This window comes from Dromaius novaehollandiae, chromosome 11 (genome assembly GCF_036370855.1).
Source record: "Dromaius novaehollandiae isolate bDroNov1 chromosome 11, bDroNov1.hap1, whole genome shotgun sequence".
Taxonomy (NCBI): domain Eukaryota; kingdom Metazoa; phylum Chordata; class Aves; order Casuariiformes; family Dromaiidae; genus Dromaius; species Dromaius novaehollandiae.
In genome coordinates this window covers 18,180,053-18,201,962 of record NC_088108.1, presented here as the reverse complement: position 1 = coordinate 18,201,962, position 21,910 = coordinate 18,180,053, and the positions used below count along the sequence as shown (strand labels likewise).

At 39.0% G+C, this 21,910-nt stretch overlaps 1 protein-coding gene across 2 annotated transcripts in view; it reads right to left on the bottom strand.

The window, feature by feature from the left end:
- The window catches only part of PCDH11X (protocadherin 11 X-linked), a 539,473-nt gene that overhangs the window by 143,590 nt on the left and 373,973 nt on the right, over nucleotides 1-21,910 (bottom strand). For both annotated transcript variants that reach the window (XM_026097615.2, XM_026097616.2), the window contains exon 6: nucleotides 3,210-3,408. In XM_026097615.2, coding sequence (XP_025953400.1) covers nucleotides 3,210-3,408 — 199 coding nt within the window. The remainder of the gene's footprint in view (nucleotides 1-3,209; nucleotides 3,409-21,910) is intronic.

The window sequence follows — 21,910 nt, the reverse complement described above, 5'->3', positions numbered from 1 at the left end:
CAGCGCCCCAAAACTCCACGAGACAGAGGAAAGGGAGAGAGCCACTGAATTTCTTAACAACACATACAATCATTATTTAAAAGCATTATTTAAGCAACAGTTTCAAGCACTTGGGATTGACACGTGTACATTGGCTCAGACTATCTCAATTCTGCCTATGTCTATTCATACATTATACTTTCATTCTACCAATATTTGGTAAGACACAGTTTTCCCCATAAAAGCTCCCCATTGGCTGGACACGCAGAACAAAATCAGCTCTCTGATTGCCTCGTACTCCTCCTGACATTTCCTTAGCAACTAAAATATGTTTTCCCGTAATACAGTTGTATGTAGAATCCTACTGCTTTTTTAGAAAAAGATATGCTATAAAACGATGCTGCTTCAATTTGCTTTAGACATTTAAAACTTTTCCATTTCCTGGCTTTTTACATTGTGAACTCTCAATACTGCATTAGCACTTTTCTCTCATTTGATAGATCTTAAATACATTTTCTCGCATTGTTAAATTTCACCCTTGCAGTTGCATTCACTATAAATGGTGTGGAAGTCAAAGAGAACTAGGTTCTTTTGCAACCTCTTCACTAATTTCAGCAATTTATCAGCAGAAAGGAAACAGATTGCACATAGAATAAGCTGGTATTTTTTAAATACCACATACATTAGTGCTCTTGCTTAAGGATAACTTTCTCTACAAATCTACATGCAAGTTTATATCACTATTGACTTAGCATGACAGAGTTTATTGGCATCTGTTCCTTATGAACCATCTACAACACTGCATGTTACTGCAAAATGTTTTTTTAAGGTGGCAACTAAATTAAGAAAAGACAAATCATTTCAAATGGTCTCTTTCTAACTTTAATTAGTATAGTCAATTAATTTTAAAGGTGATCTTAAAAATTGCTCATAGTTTTCTAACCACTTTATTCTTACAATAATTCTTTCTCCTTGCTTCAGTCCTACTTGGATGTGAATTTGTAAAGGCTTCCTCTTACCAATACTTCTCAGCTTTTATTATTTTAGTTTTACCAATACAGGATTTTTTTGGTGTTTTGTAGTAAGTGCTTTGCAATTGCTAATAAATGGAAGTTTCCAAAATAAAACATTTCTAATATTAGAGAAAAAAATTAAACTCAAGAGTTGCATTCAAGAAAAACAAGAGGGAGAAAACACGTGCGAGTATATATATCCCTGTGCGACGCAGCATTTGTCATCAGCATTCATAAGCCATCTGATGTCACACTAGGCCCTAGGCATCATTGAAAGTGTTTCAGCCTACACTACCTGCTCTGCTGGCAAAGTTTTGCTAAATCACTATTCACTAAATCAATTAGATTATTTCAATAAGATAAGTTAGAAGAGGAAAAAACTCCTCACGCAACACAAATGCTAATTATACTGCAATTTTAAGTTTAAAACTGAACTGTCAGATAATTAGGTGATTAAATTTTCTTCAAACTTCACACTTGAAAAGACATCAGTTGTCTGCTTAGTCTCTGCACAGTGATAAGTGTCAATGATATCCAGATGTCAAAGTATTATTAGATGTAGGTCAACATTCTAGAAGACGCGTGATCCATATTTCTTCAGAAATTGTAAAAACTGGATTTAAAAAGCACTGACAAGTCCAAAAACTGGGTTTATAAAGTGCTGAGCCTCTTTTAAAATGGCAAGACAGCAGCTACATGCTTGTTCTAACTATTTCTCATATCCCAGGTCCTATTTCATGATCTCTGCGTAAGAGGACTCATGCTGATTTCATGTCCAGCCTGCTCACTTCAGTCAAGCATGAACATCAGAGTTATAAAGAACACAAGGAGGAGGGAGCTGGAAAGTAAGCTCAGACCATGAATATGCATAGAAAAAGTAGCAAATATAATACATATTTGAAATTTGCTTTCTTTTAGACTGTATTTGTAGCCCGTAAGAGTCTTATTCTGTAAAGAATTCGGCTTGACTGCTTGCAATATTCTTAAGAGTATATTGCAACCTCACATATATAAACACAAACCAAAAACAAATGATGGATTGTATTTTGAATGGAGTATTGAAAACTTGTACTGGTTCTTGTCAACAGGCTATCAACTCAGAAAGCTAATATTCTGGCATTATTTCAGGAACGATATAGCTTAGCACAGGTTTGAAAATCTGAAACTGAGGATCTCCACTTGGTGGTTCATGAGCTAGAGGAAAGCAGCGTATGGAAGGCATCCAGGCGGCTGAACCCCTCCGACACCAGCCTTGAGCAGCACAAGGCAAAGATGACAGCGTGATTTCCAAAAGCCAGGCTGAATTTGTCAGAGCCAGCTCAGAGGCAGAGGTAGTAATCTCTGCTTGACACAGGCTGCAGTTGTCTGTGCAGAGACATAACTAACCTCTCACAGAGCTATTTCAAGTGCGTAGGACTTATTAATTCATTCTTCATGATACACGAAAGCAGCTGAAGTACAACTTTCAGGCCAAGTTGAGGCCAGAACAGCTCTATTTGCAAATCACTTTCGAGGCCACTAACAAGGTCTCAGAGGTCTCTTTACCAATGGCATGGTTCATTTTAATCCAGATACAAACGGCCCATGGATAACTAACAGTTGGCTATAAGGTAGAGTCTCTAACTGGCTATCACAGTCAAGTCAGAGAAAGCAATACCGGTAACTGTAGTTCTAAAATGGTCTTGGCTTCACCTTGATTTTGTCTGTTTTCAGTGTCATAAAAAGCCACTGATAAATGCAGAATTAAGTAACAGACAGACTCTTTTGAGACAGTTACTGCACACCACAGCTGCTCTCAAAAGACAAATCAAAAAACCCTTATTTCTAAAGAACTGCAGTGACTTCGCAGATCTACGTATTATCCAGAAGTTCTTCCCGTCGGAACAAAATAGAGCGCAGGATATGGCAAGCATCTAAAGACGCACTGGGTCGTGCAGAGCGTAAGCATAGCTGTAAGGACACTGATGTTAACCTCGTCAGAAAGCTCATGTGTGTACAGCACAGCAAATCCATAAAAATACCAGGTAATCCAGAATTCTTAACAACAACTCAAGAGTGTTTCATTTCCAATGATCAGACTTATTTTGAACTTCTAGAAAAATAAGGTGGGGTTTTTTTGCCATGTTAAAAATCAACATTCTGTTTCAATCACTACCTTAAAAATAAGCCCACTTTTAAACAATTTAACGACAAATGTAACCGGAGATCATCACTTACTGGACTCTGGGTCTGAGTTGCCGTCTCCTTCTGTCCGGCTGTTGGGTGAGGCTTGCTCATAGTAGTCCTCCTGGGGGAAGCCAAGGGGCAGAGGGTGTGAGGTGCTGGCACCGCCGCTGGGCTCGTGGTCTCCAAGCCCACTGTCACTGCAGCTTTCCTGGGAGCCATCTGGTAGGTGAAACGTGACACGGCGCTGAGACTACAAGGAAGGAAGAAAATTATATGGTTTCTACTACAGTATCAGTAATTGCTTAATGCAACCAATTTAGGAAATGTATTATTTCAGCTATCTGCTGAAGACGCATTATCTACAGTTGTGCACAATTTCAGGCTTTCATGAACAAGCAGTCCTGCTTTCAAACCCGCTTCACTTGACAGCGGTGCTTTTTTCTATTTTTTAAAACTGTAAGCCCTGATACAAAATGAAAGACACCTCACACTAAAGAGATTCTGTCAGACTTCACAGGTCTTTGGATGCCTTTTGTATATTGACTTGGAGATTTCAATCACTATTTGAAGCTCAATTTATTTCTCTGGTAAGTTTTCTAGCTTTAAAAAAATATATTCTTTCCCATTATAAGCCTGCTTCACACTTTTGGGCCTAAAAATGTGGCATACTTCTAATGTTGATCTGCTTTTCTAAGTCAGGGAAAGAACAATAACAATCCTTATGCATTGAAAACAATTTTAATAGATTTTACACATCCATTAAACCAATGAATTACAAGTAGATTCCACTACTTTCCTTCAGATGTTGCACTACAATTATTTTGATTCCCATTATACCACAGATGTGTAGCTCAACAGTAAAGGTTTCAACCTGGAAAATATAGAGAACTGAGGAAGCAAAGCTGTCACAACACAGCTGTTTATCTGAAAAAAGGGCCGGGTGAATAAAGTACCTGAAGTATTAAGCACAGGACAACATTTTCATTGTTATCTAAGAGATTTTGAGTGAGTGATTTCAGAGCTGAGTAACTGAAATGTAAATCTGTCTGAGTATTAAAAGACAATATATGAGCAAGCAAATAAGCAGACTCTCCTGGTTGCATCTCAGGAACATGAAAGAATGAGGTTCAGAAAAATAGAAGACAATTTAAAACATTTGTAGCTTAGTACTATTCAAAATTTCATTTGAAAGCCAATGAAAAACTGCCCAGTTCCAGAATCACTGGGATTACTAATGCCAGAGATTAGATTTTTGATGCAACTATGCAGAAAACTATATACTGTGTTTATTACATAGCAGATGTTGTCGGAGATCCCTATATGTTTGGTCCTTATAAGTGATGGTGCCAAACTCCATCAGTTACATGAAGTTTGTGCTTTAAAAAAAAAAGTTCCTCTATTTTTACAATCTCTTTTTATCACTGTGACATTATTACATATGCCCAGAGACAGCTGCCATACAGCACAGTACAGCCAAGAAAATGGCAAGATCAACTTTACCTATGTCATTCCTGACAGATGTTTGTCAAAATTGTTCTCAAAAGCTACCAACAAGAAATTCACAGCTTTCCCCAAAAATCTATTCGAGTGCTTCCCCATTACCAGTGGGGAGGTTTTCTTCTAATGTCTAACTTGACTCTTTCTTGTCACAAAATAAATCACTGCTTCGGTTCCATCCATCACAGTCTGGGTATTCCCACTCATCTTTTTGATGTTTTATCACTTCGCTCTACTTTAGAATAAACAGACTTTATTATTTCAATCTTTTGTGTGTATTCTCATCCTTCTTACTGCTCTCCCCTGCATATGTGCTCATGTCTACATGCATTATTGTGCACTGCTCAAAACCGGTTATAGGACTTCAACCAAGACCTTTAAAGTGTGGCGCGGCACAGAAGGATCATTTCCCATCTCCTGGAAGGATCATTTCCCATCTCCTCTACAATGCCTCACTGCTTTTTCTAAGGTTTTTTTGCCAGTTGTACCTTTTATTGTTTGTACAACTGATTATCGGTGCCTAAGTGCAGCACTCTGCATTCATTCTTTCGGATTCGATCCTGTTTTCCCAGGTGATTTCTTCCAGGTCCTCAAGCACATTCTGCATTCTAACCTGCTTTCTCACACAGCTCAGCAGGTTTATCAAATCTGCAGACATCAGAGGTTCTACCTCATCATGCAGATCTTGAAGAAAAATTGACCAAGGAATCCGTTGAGGACCCCTGAAAACCCCAGCACAGAATTACATGGCACCACGTAGGGCAGAAAGGAGAGAGGAGCTACCTCTGGTGACTGCAGGAGAGGCCCTAGAACCCACTGGAAAAAACTTCAGAAGGTGAAAAATTCAGAGCTGATTAGCATGCCCACACATTTTTGGTGTGACCAGAAGAATCTTATTTAACAACATAGCTACTTGTCTGCAGCTGCTTCCACAGCCTCAGCTGGGCTCCCCGGAAGGCCGGCAGGGATAGGGTACCTTCTCCTCCTGCCTGCTGCTCTTTTCGTACCGCAGACACCGCCATGGGACGACATGGGCTGTCTCTACACAGTCCAGAAAAACAGATGGTTTCACAGAAATTACTAACACACCTTTGACCTTTATCCTATCCTACTTCTTATTCCTCAATTGCTTCTCAGGCCCCAATTAATACTAGCCTTCTCAGTACACTCTTATCTGAAAATCTGAAAAACTGGACTTATGTTGAGTTGATGCAGCAAAAATATTCCCACAATGTTTCTGATTTACTTCCTGCATAAAAAACTGCACCTAGTTTGCATATAAATATAGTTATTGCATGTGGAAATTGAATATATTATTTCATATATTTTTTCTTGAATGAGACCTTGAGCGACATCAATTACATTTACAATATTTATGAATAATCCAACTTTCTTGCATAAACTGTTCACAAAACCTGTGTTTATTTACTGAGTTTTACATTGCTTTTGTGCTGCCTGGCACTGTCTATGTGCTATTTGGCACCCATGCTGGAGTAAATCTGCTCACCTTCATGCTCCTAGTGAGCTGCAAGAATAAAATATTCTTTAGAAGCTATTACCCCAAGTTTTAGATTTAGATACCAATATTAGCTTTCAAGAAAAGTTGAGAATGCAGTGGCTACTATTATGCACAACTAAGAGTCATTATGTTTAAACAAATGAATTTTTCTGTTCATGGTTTGCAGTCAGAGCAGAAGTTCTTCAGAAGATGACAGTGGAGGAGACTAGAAAGTCACTAAGCCTTTTATTAATTGCCTACTCCAATGAGAAAAAACAAAAAGAAAAACCAAACCCCAAACAAAATTAAAGCCCTCAAATAAGTAACCCTCATACTCATCAAAAGATTGCTTTCAAATGTATAGTTACAGAAATTGAGACACTATTACTAGCAAAGATAAAAACATATGATTTAGAATAAACTGGCATCAGCTGAAGGCTCATGATTTTTAATTTGACAATGTCCCCAAATATGTCACACCTGATAATACTGATGACAAAGCACTTACTTCTGGAAGAATTTATCACGATGAAAGAGAAAAACAGCTATTTCTCAACAGAACAGTGCTGCCATTTTCCTAATTCATGCAGACATCAGACAATGATCTGGAACAAGTCATTCTAATAAAATTTTGCCAAAAGCTGGGACTTATCTTCTGTCACATTTATTTTGGAAATTTCCTCCTTGAGGCATTTAAATTTCAATTTATAAGATTACAAAATATCCTCAGACTCCAGCTGTTTTTCTATTTATCTCCAAAGAGAGTTAACACCGACAGTAATAGAATAACAAGGATTATGGTTTGTTTTATTTATTTGACTGAAAGTTAGTATATTTTTTGCAAAAGACAAGAGAAAAATACAAGCAAAACCATTATGTATTCTTCCTGGATTCCGAAAACACTGATGTAGCATGAAAACTTCAGAGAAACTTGTAGTACAGACAATTAGAACAGTGGCTGAAAATAAAGTGAACATTTAAGGAAAAATGTACAATATTCCATAGTTTCTCTGATATATTTAACAATATTGAATTACACTTTATGGCTATGAAAAGAGAATTTCGCTTCCAGAGATGTCACAAGCCCAGTCACAAATCCTGTCAGAGGTCTCATTTGGCATCCAAGAACGAACTGCATTTTGTAAAAGCAGCATATGTCTGGAGGGAATTATCTCAGAAATCCTCAAACCTTTTACTCTCATTATTGAAATTTATATGAAGACTGATCAAAGCCTCAAACTATTCTGTGTTCAATCTTTCACTACAATAATTAGACTGTGGCAGTGGGAATAATAAAAGATGAGTCTAAGTAAATAGCTTTGGATACACTGAAGAGATGATTTCTGGAATTATACACCAGGGGTTAGCCAATTTATAATCAAAATCTGAAAAAAGGTAATAGAAAAACCAGCAGATATCAACTGAGGAACATTAAACTATTAACCTTATTATCTTCATTCATTGAAGCAAATGAATATCCTTTTAAAAGGAGATCCTAAAGAAAAAAAAATTACTTTTTAAGTTGTGTTGAATTCATTATATTATTTAGATGATAATTCTGATTTAAAACAGACCTTATTTAGGAGATTGTCTAAGATAGCATGGAAACAAGAGAAAAGGACTACTTTTTCTGCGCTGTTAAGCAGCCAGTGAACAAAGAAGTGACCAAAATATATTTTTAATTTTAAGATCTATTCTCTGCTATTAATATTCATTTTCTCAGTTGGTTATATCTTTCAAATGCAAGGGAAGTGTGAAATGCATATCATAAATTACTTGACAACAACATCCTCCGTATTGGCCAACAGTTCTTCTCAACAGTTGTTAAAGAAAATCCCTACTCAAACTATAATTTCCAGCTCAAATCCTTTTATACTTAACTATAACTTTTGTTCCATAACTACCATCTTTTGCTCCATAGGCTTTGATGGACACACACAGAACTCAGCTATTATCAACGTAAAATTCTCAGAATCATATAAAAACAAACAGCTTAAAAGGATCCAACTCCCAATGGGAAACAAGTCACTGTATTGGAACTCAAGAAAGAAAAGCCAGTATTTTTCCTTTCTCTAATTTATTAGGGTAAATCATTGCTACTACAGCCCAAAGAGTTTCCACCAATTGATTTACAACTCTGTATTTCACATACTTATTGTTGCTCAGAGCAGTAAATCTAACTTAATATATAAAGAGTGTACTTTTAAAGTACAAGTCATAATTTTAAAGATATGGCATTCCTGGAATTTTCTTTAATAAAAGATTTAATTAAAAACAGAACTATGTGAATTATTCTTCTCAAGATTTGAAAATTTCTCTTTTCCACAGAAAATACTGTTCAGGTTCAAGGGTACTCCTTCTTTAGGTGGAGCACATCAAGCCAAAAAATGAATGCCAAATCAGATTTTCACCCTGAAGTTGTTCGTGAAATGAAGGTTTTTTTAAAGCAATAGTAACAAACCTGTAAAACACAATAAATAATTCTGGCTTGTTTAGTTCCAGCTGAACCAGGGAATCTTACCCTTTTCTCAACTAATCTGAGCATTTTCTGCTCTAAGAAATCTCTTCCAAATCATCCTCTCAACTTCAATTAAGTAGACAGACAGGAGCTTTTAATAGCCTACTTTGAAACATCATTATCTGATTTGGAGTCATTCTCGGGAGTCAGAAGCGTAACACTTACAGAGCTCCTCGCCATAAGGTGTTGCGGATGAAAGGTTTGCATGGTTCAGGCGGAGAGCTCCACTGAGGGCTACGCTAAGCAGAGCCAGATAACACCCTGACCTGGAAACAGTCCGAGTCCAGGAGTGCAAAGAGGGAATCTCATGTGCTCTTGCCCTCTTTTTACTCTTCCTGGGCATCTGTAGAGACTGCTGGGTGCAGGCTAGATGAAGTCTTCCTCTTCCCCCCTATGATACCGATCATCTATCACTGGCGGACAAAAGCTTACAGAAAGGCTACGCTATGGTATTATCAAAGCCATACAGCAGTATATGCCAACTTCTATATGTAACAGAAAACTCATCATGTACAATTCTTCAGCTGTGGCTCAATGCTTTTCCCTTTATAGCCATATGGACTTTTAATTTGGATTTAGAAGCACTAAAGCCTACTCCATATTATGCAAACTGGCCCACCTCACTACATTATCTAGGTTACATTGTAATGGACAAAATACATAATCTAGCACATTAGCATTTATCACTCAAATTTGAATAACTTCTAAATTTTTAGCAGCAATAATCTGTATTTTCTTTTGGAGCGTCTATAAGGATATTCAGCAGTCTTAGTCACCATTATTAGGTACAACTAGAAACACCTCACTAATAATGAAATCACTATCGTAATCACCTCTTATGATTTGGTGGTTGTTTTTTTAATTTCTTCAATATGGCCTGCAGTGATTCTGCATCGGACTATTTTTTGAAGAGCAAGATGAAGGGCTTCTCTCTTGGGGTGGGTACTATATATCAAAGTAACAGTATTCAGCTAATTTGACTATTGTAAATTCAAGTCCAAGCTTAGTATACATTAAAATCAATGTTTTTCCTTTCTCACATAAAAAAGAAAACAACCTCCAAATTATTGCCAATATTGTCATCAACCTTACTTGTCATCTCATAAAGATCAAGCTTGTTGAACAAGCCCTCCTTCTTATTAAACGAGTCCAGCTGCATTAGCTACTGTCCTCTGTGTCGATTACATCCCTTTAAGCTTCTGATTTTCTTCATGTTTGTCAAGTCAAACAGATCTACTGTTTCCCAGTTTACCATATTTACCCTTTTAATATTGACAAGACGTTACATTTTCAGATGCCTAAAACTCCAGAAATCCAGGATAAATCTGAGTGTTTCAGAGAACTCCTTTAGATATTCTTGTTGTAAATTTATCTAGCCCTCTTGATTTAAACCTCTTTAACATTAACAATTGGTATCTTACACCCTCACTAATTACAAATGGAAAATACAGCATCTGGCTTCTCTCTACAGAACAGAAAGCACTGATAAATGCTTTTACTGTTCTTCTCTGTGATTAATGACATAACTGTTCTGGAGTACTACGAGATAGGTAAATAGTTCTAGGCTTTCACTCATTCTTGATTTAAATAACTCCTCCCACTTAATTAATTTATGTAGACACAGGAAGCATAAGCCATTAATTTCCAAAAGGCAAATGAAAGCTTAGTTGGCTGCCTAGATGAATGCCGGTTAAAAGTGGATTATTATCCTAGTCGATAGCTTTGAAATGGAAGGCTTACTACCTCCACAGCAAAACAGGGGCAGAGAAGGCGTCCAGTTACCTGCGCAAATGGAAACTAAAGTTGTCATAGCCTGTGGCTGAATTCACTTACACGAGGAGTTGGCTCAAGTGAGGAGAAGTAAACTTGGAAGCTTTTATTGTACTTTTATCAAAAACATTCAGGGTCCCTTTTTAAAGCTATACTTACGGGCTCCTAAATTAATTTCTTAATGGCATGTGAAATTTTACCTAACCAATAGAGAGTAAGTGCAAACTTCATACAGTTCAGATATTAGATACTGCAAAAGAATAATTTTGTGAAATCCTTTTTCAGGTAAGTAAAGCAGCACAAAAACTTCTACCAAGACTTGCTCTAAGAAGCAAATGTTCACTGATACCATGTTTCACTGATGTAAATAAGAACTAAGTTGATACTCCAATCTTCCTCTTGCAACAGACAGGCCATTGAACACATTGATCATCCAACTTGTTGTTGAACAAACATATTGTTGATAAACCTATAACTTCACAGATTTCTGACTGAGAACCTCAGTGGGTATTTATTTTCAGAATCAAATCCTCTCTGTAGCAAAAACTATACCTAACGTGCCATCTTCCATCAACATTTAACATGTAAATTCTTTTTTTTGCATTTCTCAACATAACAAAGAACTGTAATAAAAGAGCAAATAAAACTGAAAATAACATTTAAAGCACTGTCAAACATTTTATTTAGCTTTGAAAGGCAGTTATTGTATGCTAACTAGATGTCAAAATGATAGTTGAAAGCATGCTTTTTAAACTTTAATTCATGTAAGTCTTCAATTTGACATGTGATTAAATAAAAATTACACAGGGAAGATGCACTATAGCTGTGCTGTTGCTAAGGCTGAGAAATTGGAAAGTCTCAGTTTTAACTTTTTTTATTCGTTTTTCACTTTCCAGCTGATCATCTTTGATGTATTACCTTGAACGCTTGATTTCTGATAGACAAAGCCATTTTCGTTAAGAGAAGATAATAATAATAAATAATAACATAGAAACATTTTGGCAATATCTGACATCACTTAGCAGCAATATTCATAAGGTGTTACTGCAGTTCTGAATATTTATTTTAATAGCAACACTATTGCTTACCTAGTAATTTCTTGGTGTTAAATACTGAAATAGAGCAGAATTTATATTTTCATAAACGTACACAGCACTCTAGCTCTAGTTTCATTCTGTAAATTTATACATTTCAGCTGTGCTTCAGATAGATATATTTTGTCTTTCTTCATCTATTAGGTATACATTTATGGAACAGCAAGTGTTGTTCCAGTGAATTACTCACTGACCTCCAGGCCCTACTTTTGCATTGTATCAGCCAAGGCTAAACCATTAAGTGCAAGCATGATGAGGTTATTTGAGCTATAGAAACCTGGGAGAAATCTCAAGAACATGATTTGATTTCTATTTGCAATATTTTTCTATGCAGTTTTTCATTTAAAGGTCACCTCTTTGTGAAGCAATACCATGTGCATATAACTTCACAAGGCACCAGAAGTATTCACTTCAAAAGGCTTGAAAATACGCCTTCCTCGTTTCTAACAAACACAGCTATTCTTATTAGTGTTTCCCAGGAAAATGGACCTGTATCTGATTTTGGTTCTTCATGTTAAATTTAGAAAATCTCCTGAAATCATAAGAAAAACATGCATACATATGAGACAAGACAAGCTCAAGGTGTATTCTCAAACCTGCTGGCACAAGTAGTTGTGCATCACTTAAGCTTCATTTCGTTCTAAAAAATAAATCTTGGCTCCAGAAAATTTGTGCCTTAAGGTGTGCACTGGCTATCTGAATGGGAAGATTATCAAGTAGTTCCTATGTAATACAGATATGGAATAACCTTATGCCCAATATTCACACACGCAGTTATATAATGCAAATTCATTTTGTTATGGAACAAAAACTATGGCAGAGGGAAGTCTGCGGTATAAACATGAAGAGGTGGAGGCCTGGGGCCTGTTGGCCTGGGGGGTGCTTTGTGAACTCACCGGCCAGTCTGGGCCTGGCAAAATTCAACTTGCCGGCCCAAAAGCCCTTTGCTGCACGTATCCGTAGCTCAGCAACAGGCATGTGTTTTGGACAGATATAAAACATGAAGTGAACTGCACTCAGATATACCAGAAGGGACTTAATTCTAATTTACTCTAATCTATGCCGGATGAGTTGCTAGTGAATTGAAAAGTAGTTTTTAATTCATTCAAGCATCAGGTGAAGATTTTTTTGCTGCATTTGTGCAGCTTTATTGCAATGGAATTGAAAATGAGAATTAAATACACTAATATACCTATACACATTTTATTATTTCTGTAGTGCCCATCATTAGTATAACAACAGCGCTTCTACTTTAAGACAAAATACACACATATATAAAACATATTCAATCCATGCCCGAGTATCTTTATGGATAAGGCCACCACTATATACACCACGGCGTTAAATTAATTCCACTCGAGCTGGCATGTCGTATCTCAGGCATTACATGCAATATATTACCCGTTGTCCCCAGAAAAGGTTTCATTACAGCTGCTAACTAAATCTGACCAAAAAGCCACCATCATAATTCCTCCTTACAGAGTCTTACGGCTGCATTACCTGAACGTTTTTGGAAATCAAGCCGCAGCCAGGGAGAACGACCGAAGCGGGTCTGGACGCCCCGGCAGCTCCGGCAGGTGAGGCCCCGAGGGCCGGCGGTGGGGCTGGGGGCTCCGAGGGGCCCTAGTGGCCCCAAGCAGCCGCGCCTGGCGCTCCCCTGCCCCCCAGCCCCGTTTCGGCGCGCTCGGCCTGGGGCATTCGGGTGCACTCAGCTCCAACCCCGGCCGATCTGGACCCCGGGCCGCGGGCTGACCGCCCGGACTGTCCCTGACCCATGGAGATGCCCAGGGCCCCCCTTGGGGTGCCCAGTGCCCTTGCTCGGGGCACAGCCACCCTCGCTGTGTCCCGGGGGAGCGGTTTGTTCGAGGCATCTCCCTAGCAAGAGCCAAGGCAAGGTGTGAATCACCAGGAAAACAGAAGGCCTTTCCCAGCGAGCAGAAAAGCAGCTCCTTGGCATGCCACTGGCTAGATTTCTCCTCCAGAAGTGAAACTTTGAAGGTGGCAGCCTTCCTCTGGCACAGGAGCGTCAAACATTTCACACTGCTATATCTACTGTGAAACCATCTCAAGACACTTGGTCCAACAGCGTACGCTTTTTATAAGACCCTTTTATTTGTTACAGCAACAAGTCTATGATGTTTGATATTGAGTATTTGATCAGCTGGAATGGGTACTGACCACAGTTAAAATGGAAGGGTAAAACAAATAAATAAAAACAAATAAAACTGTCTAAGCACCTTGCTCTTTCCAGTGAAGAGAAGGAACAGCCAGAAAGTTTCCCTTTCATCCCAAATGGGCTCTTGGGCAACCAAATTTGTCCAGAGAAGTGCCAGCATTGCCAGCACTCTCTGCTGCTCTCTGGGGCAGTATCTGCTTGCCGTATTTATCTTTTTGTCCTTTAGCAAATATCCTTTCACTGCCTAAATTACCCCTTCTTAATTTTAAATTTGCAGTACATTGGCTATCTGAGGTCACCTATCTAAAGCACACTCTCCTGGCAATTATAATTAGTCCACCTTGGGATGAAATAGGCAAGAAAAAGGCAAGAAAATGAAAACTCCTGGCCTGTATAAATTAAACTGTAGGTTACAATTTACAAGCAGTGATGCAGCCCATGCTGTATTTGCTTTGTACAAAATAAAACTCTAAGAGTTTTTAAGTATGACACCTTTTATTAGCATTACACACACTGCAGTATAATTGTCTAGGATAACTTGCCCTGGACCAAGGAAACTTTAAGCAGAAAAGACATCCTCGAGGAAAAACCAAGCAAGGTTTCAGGGTCACAACATCTATGCTGAAGTTAACTCCTCATGTTAGGAGTAAAACTTTAGTCTGGCAACCCAAAAGGCATTTCATATGCTGAAATGAAGGCTTTTTTGTGTGTGTGTGCGCGTGTGTGTGATTTGGCTGGTAGACTTTGGTTTTTTTCAATATTCTACTATCATAATAAGGAAGAGGCTATGGCATAAATGCCACTGAGTGAACACTGCTGCAATACTCTGTCATTTCAAGTATCCATTTTTTCCCCTCTCTGTTGTTTTAATCCAAAGCATTACACTTCCTTAATTTGATTAAAACCAGAAATCTCCCATTTGCATCACTATTTTCACAGCTTATACTGTCGGGTTGATCATAAGTTTTTGACTGTTCTTTACAGTAAAAGTACATGAAATATTCAGAATTACTGCAGTGAGTTGAGCTGCAGTCTACTGATGCACTCCTAAATGGATGTCTAAAATATGTATTTGAAAAGGGGAAAATTTTATGAAATTAAGTGCTGTATTGTGTCATTGATACTATCCTTTGCTCCTACAGAGCTATGTCTCTGCAACTGTTCTTTCAGGTAATCAGAATATAAATGTCTCTCAGAATTCACTACTTGTGTAATTTCAGTACAGCAAAATATAAAGCCACTAGCCTTCTTTTGTTCCTTAAATCTTCCTAGTTTATTTCCATATTCAGAGCAGTCATTCTTTGTGAATATTAAGATTACTTACTATTTTTCTGCATGCAGCAGACTATATGACACAGGTTACTGAAGTGATGCGGCAAATGTTGGTTTGCATAAAGAAATAATGCACAATGTTGGTTTGCATAAAGAAATAATGCAATTCTGGGCAAGAAGAGAAGAGAGACTCTAGCTGACGATTGAGGAAAGTTGCTTCCTTCAAGAATGAGCTCAAAGCAGCTGTCTCCAGCTTGAGAGCACCCTACCCGCCTGCAGCGAGACCGGTGTCCTGCAGCTGCCCCAGTTCCAGAGCAGCCAGGACTTACGGGCAGGAGATTTGTCCTCTCAAGCTACAAGAGCTACTGCAGCTGTGGAAGAGGGAGCTGTGACTCGAGGCCTCGATTTGTGAGGGTCAGGTGTCTGTCACCAACAGCCTGGTTTTATGCAGCACAGACCTGTGACCCTGGGTTGCTTTACTGAAAAATGCTACTACTGAGCAGAGAGAGAGAATGCATATGCTAACGCTATGCAAAATGAGTAGAAACAAAGGCAGAAATGAAGTTGTTGACTTAGTACCTCAAGTTACTAAAGGGTTAAGGAGTCAAGAGAAAGGTACTGATGAGAAATATATCTGACGCCAAGAAAAATAAAGCGGAGGAGTCACAAAAGTGAGGATCAGCCAGTTCCAGTGGGCAGCGAAGGCCAGCTCCTCCTCACCGCTGCCCAGCCTGCCCAGACCCACCAAGCACCCGCCCCGGGGGCAGTGCGCCGACAAACGTTTTGCCTAAAGACAAGTTAGTCCCAGCCATTTACTGTACATATAAGCCAATAAATAACATTATTGCATACTCAGATACTGTATAATCGCACTTCTGAGTCCCCGCACGCACAAGTCACCTGAAGAGCTGAGAATTAAAAGGGCTGCGGGCAAGGGAGAGGAGGAAAGGGCAAGGGTATAAGGAATGCCACCTCTGCAACGCCTTGAGTATGCACAGGGGCTACTCCCACTCCTCACTTACCACACGGAAGATTAATATTTCAGCCATCTTTACTTCACGATTATTCAAATTTCATGTAAAGCTCAGCTAATTCAGAGGTAAATAATGTTCTCCACAGAAGCCAAACTGAACTTGCAGCCTATCAGCCTCCTCTATTTCCCCTGCTCTCACAGCAAGTTGATGATCAGGAACGGTTACCACTTGCCCTAGCTGATCCAGAAAAAGCGAGTGGTGCAGACCTCCCCTGTGACATGCAGCCATGCAACAACAAGTGCAAGACTTCGGGTCTGCGCGGTACTCCTAATGCTCAGCTGAAAGGATTGCTGCACATACCTGAGAGCAAGAGAGAGGAGCTTCCTAAGAAACCAGCAAGAAACAAAAAAAAAGGGGTGGGGGTAATGCTGTTACTGTCAGCAGCGCTGGCAGAGAAGTCATGTGGGCTGCAGGCAGGTCCTGTGGCATGGGTATCTTCTTCCACGCACACTGCACACACACGCACATAGACCTGCTTCGTATAGCACTGACATACTGGAGACGTGTGGGTAACTGCCCCGGTTGCTCACCCTGAAACCATCATCACGCATAAATTTGCCTGAATAAAGAATTCAAATTAATTCTACTCTTTAAATTATTTCTTACTGTTTTCTTACTCTCATTGGCATACAGCATATCTGTGTTTTGCACAAAACATAAAATGTACTTCATACATTTTCCAGGCAAAGCATTTGAAAACAAGCTTGCAGTATTGGTTATGTTCTTTCTCCTACTGTTTTTAATTAATTTGACCTTTGGTCCTATTTTTGTCATTTCAGGGGGCATATTCAAACCAGAAGCCTGCTATTGTGTACATTTGCTATTCTGCAAGTCACCAACTACATGTGTAAGCAATGGAGGAAAATCCATAGCATGCAATTAGCAGTCTCCTGATTTTTTTATTCACAGAACTCATTAATAACTTTTAGTAGGAAAAATTGAAGCTAGATATCTTCCTACACCTTAGGTGCATTATACTCTACCTTTGCACAACAGAAATTCTTTTGATGTACCGGAAATCTTATTAATACATTCACCAGAAAACAAGCATGTAAGCTGGCAGAGGCAACTGCAAGAGGTAAAATGAATGGAAATGACAGATGAAAGAAAATGTCCACACAATTCAAATCAAGGTAAACAAAAGCGCTGCAAAGACCACAACGCAGAGATGAACGGAATTCATCAAACTTGCATTGCGGATCGTTTGTCCTCTTCCAAATATACCCTCTGCATTCCTGAGCCGCGCTCCTCCTGCGCCCTATCACTACCCCATTAAAAGGCGCTCCTGCAGGGGCTTCTTCCTCGCGCTGCGGAACTGAAGTTTTGCAGCGTGCTCAGATAGGGGATGGGGGTGGGGAATAGTTTCTTGCTTCTAAATACTGCCATTTGGAAAGCCCATAATTACAGCACTTAACTTTCTAAACACTTAAGCCAGAATTAATTATCCCTGCTATTATTAGCAAGAGTATGGATTATATATTGGGTATGATGAAGAGAATGTGTGATACACCATTTTATTGTACTCCGTGTATGCAGTGGCTGTACAAGGCACTTAAACTATTAGAAGCAACAGGCTTCCCTGCTTTGATTATATCTCCGTGTGATCATCAGATATCTACAGAATCGGCTGTGCTCATTTCGTGCTTTTTTGTTGTTGCCTAATTAAACACATTCAGGATCCTCCTTTACACCAGGAACTAATCATCATTTTAAAAAGAATCCTACTTCATTTAAAATCATATTGGTTCTTGGCGGAAAATAATAGGAAGGCAAAGCTTGTTCTTAAACAGCTTCCATTTCAACACACTTTGAGATGCCATTTTCACGAGTGGCCAGAAATCAAGGCATATCACAAACATCAGCAAGTGCCTTTGATGGGGTGAATTCTGCTGTCTTCTGGCAGTTTTATATGGTGTTGAGGAATCGCAAATATCTGCAGGAATCACAAATATCTGTAATCACTGTTACAGCTAATTGTCCATGTTGTTTACAAAGCCCTTTGTGTTTGCATAGAGCTGGGTGAATGGGGGGGAAATGGAGGCAGAACTGACGCTGCAGTCAATTCAGCTGTAAAAATATTATCTGTATTGTATAAGACATTTAAACATCTCAAGATACATAACAAAGAAGGTAGATAAACATGATTTTTGCAAGGGGGAAATCAAAGCCACAAGAAGATGAAGCTTCAGTCGCAGAAAACCGGATTCAGACCTTTGTGCAGAACACAAACTGGAGTAACTTTGATCTCATTCTAGCGTATCAACAACAAATAAATAATTTGTTACAGAAACCAACAACCCCTCCTATGCAGTAGAATAATATTAAAAGGCTGAAGCAGGCTCATTGTTTGAAAGAAGTTTGGCAGCATCGCTGTGGCTTCAAAGTAGTCTACCAGGACATGAGAAGTAGCGCAGCAGCCTGAAGCACACCAGCTTACTTGCTCCCACCGCAGGCTCCAGAGCACTTTGCTGCGCTGACGTACGTAGCTGAAGCACAGACAGGGTTGCAGCCACCAGAGAAATGTGGCTGGTCTTCACAAGGCGCAGGACTGTGTGGGTACTATCTGCAGTGAAGACCTAGCAAAGGCAAGTATACCTTTCAGACGGAGTTCACGCACCCGGCTGGGAAGCTGCTAAATGCCATCTCAAGCAGCGAAACAGGAGTAGTCCAGAGCAATGCCTTGTCCCTTTCACCTACAGTGCTCAAATTGTCTTTGTGACGCAGGACCATGATAAATTCATTCATTTCAAAACAGAAATACTGACTAATGCCAAGAGTCACTGATGAAACAGAGCAGGCAACGGTGGAAGTAATTTCCCTAAGTTGTGCGGAAATAATCTCCTCTTGCTTTCTTACGAACTTGCGTTGACTCATTGTAACGCAAGCCAACAGATTCATTTTCTGTAGCTGTTTACATCCCTCTCTCAAAAGATATACCCCATTTTTTCATAGTTATAGACTATAAATCCACTCTTGGTACAAACTACAGCCTAATTGCCCACTGAACCCCCAGGGATTCACAGTAGAAAAAGAAGACAAACAGCGACTACAAAAAGATGACTTTCTCGCTCCAATCAATAATTTGCCTGTCATTGCGCAAATACGTAGCCCTATCCAAGTAACTCTGCAAAGTTCTTCATCAGTGATGTACTCTTACACTTGCTAGGTAGACATTAAGCATTTTTTAGCATCCTGTGGGTTTTGCATTTCAATAAATCTCCTCTCAGTGATACAAATATACAATAACTGCCACAGACTGACAATAGATTTTAGAAATTTGAAAAACAGCCTAGAGTATAGCAGTGCTTTGCACATACATATCATTCTCTACTCCAATGGCCTTTAGAAAGATGAATTCCATTTCAGAATAACAGCATAGGGAAGACAGTTATTAAAACAGTTTACAAATCAACAAAACCAAAGCACAAATGGATATGGCCTCTAACTCTCCTGATGAAAGTTAAAGCTATGTCAGTGGATGAAACTAAATATGAAATCCGGAGTCATTTTATGTTCTCCATCTACCATGCCACCACAGAGAAAGGGTTTTCCTCTCTCAAAATCTATACAAAAGTGTCGTGCCTTTACTTGATGTGATATACTTTGATAAACTATATCACAGATTGCCTGAAATAGGGAATTATGCATGTGCATTTTATAAGAATAATGCACGTACAGCATCACTTAAAAACCTATCAAAGCCAGACAATACACCACAAGCCCGAAAGGAAACATGACTCAATAAATACTGTTTTCCGACTAGCACAACCAATACTAACAGGTATTCACTGAAGTGAATAGTAATGCAGTCTGTTTCAGTGAAGCCATATGGATTAAAAAATGCCATTAGCAACACCGTCTAAGACTAAACCTGTGTGAGCGAGTGAGAGAACAATAATGATCTTATCTGCTTTAACAAGACTGAAAACCTGGCGACCGCAGAAGGTACCTTCTGCCAAATACTCCATCTGTGAATAACAGAGAGCAGTTCATTAATGGAAATCTTCAAATTAGAGCTGAGAAACTCAAAGCTCAGAAAGGACTGCCTTGACGAGCAAAGTTCTCGCTTAAAAGCTCTAGAGGTTCATGAGGCTTAAGATTGAGTCATTATAATTATCTGATATTACTTTAAAAATATCTCTACTTCTGTTCTGAAGTCGCATCCAACTGCAGCGCTCCCGCCAGAGTTTGCCACTCATTCGGAGAGACTAGCTCGAGCTCTGGGAGGAGTTCTGCACGCAGAGATTGAATTCTGTCAAGTATGATATCTTACCAGCTCGGCAATATAATGAAGAATTTAAATTAGAAGCATGGGTGTTCCATTTAGAGTTTAAGTCAGTCGTACAATCTGTTCGCTCAGACTTTTAAAATGCTTCAAGGGAGTACCATCATACCCGAGACAGAAGCATTAATTATACACAGCAGATTTCATCCAAAGCTCTCAAAAGAACTTCTCCCCCACCCCCATCTCCCTCCACGTAATTATTGGGTGAAATAAATGATACAAGCTCCAATAAAATCTAGATTCATAAATTAAGGAATGGTAATACTGATCAGATCAAAGATATGCAAAGGAGGGCTAAATCTTGAAGTCCCAACACACTATCATCCACTAAACCAGACATTCTCAGTTAGAAGAAAAGTATATTATTTAAAATTATGTTTCTCTTCACAAAGGAAATATAAGTAGACAATTATTAAATGATTTTCCTACATCAATCTTGCAATCCAATATTGACACAACTTGTATCAAAATTTCAGAAGAAATGACATTCTATGAAAAATTACCAGAGTATTTTTCCAGAATACTCTTTAATTGAAGACCTGCTATAGAATGGTATTAGAAAACTTCTACAGAAGTGTCAGCATGGAAGTTTCATGAAGACACATTAAATGACTGGTAAAATGTTTCATTATTACTCATTTTATAAACACAAACACAATACCAGAGTTCTGTTCAGCTCCAGCCTCGCTCTAAAATTCTTAAATTTAATTTTTCAGGTTCCAAAGCGACACAGGAATGGAGTGAGACTCCACCGGAGGCTAGAGGAAAAGAAAGTGGCACATATCAATAGGATGTCCGGGTAAAAGCCTAATGGAGGAACAAGCAGAAGAGCCCACATTTCTAGTAGAGGCCTAGAGGTAAGCAAACAAACATAGAGGCAAATCAATGCAAATTGCAATCAGATTTCAGGATGCCATACGGCATTACATCACAAAATTGCACATCGTATCTATAAAGGTTTGATTTTGTCAGAGCTTACATCTCTCATAAGCACATTGCCACAGCTCAAGCTGTAAATACTCTCAACTAAGCAGCTGAAGTGTTTAAAAAAAAAAAAAAAAAAAACAACGCTGAAAGTGGTAACAGCAAGTTTTCTTTAACAGACTGTATGTTTAGGTTGAATTACTGCGCAGGCACCTAAACATTTGTCTGCTTCATTTTAAACACCAACTTGGAGCAAACCTTCTACTAAAAACTTTTAATTCACCTTCCCCTAGCAACGGGCCAGCCAAGAGGCCTCGCGAAGGTCCCGCTCGGAGCGCCGGGGGAAAGAGCCGATCCCCCCCAGCGTGTGCATGAAGCTGCTGTATATTCAGGCTGCTAGATATGATTTCCTCAATAGGCTCCTGAAAAATGCATTAGCTGTCACAACTAGCGTTTTTAGTTTAAGCTGTATTCTTTTTCATCTCACCACAAGCAGCACACAGATTAACCAATTCTTCATCCATCTCAAAGTCTTTAGAAAAACAAAAACACCCCCCACACACCCTGAGGAAAACAAAAAGCTCAACTCTACCTTTTTTCATTTGCTGCTTACAATTTGCTTGTTCTGGAGGTGAGAAGATTGAGCAATTTCGTGGTTAAATCCACAACAGGAAACAGTGGGTC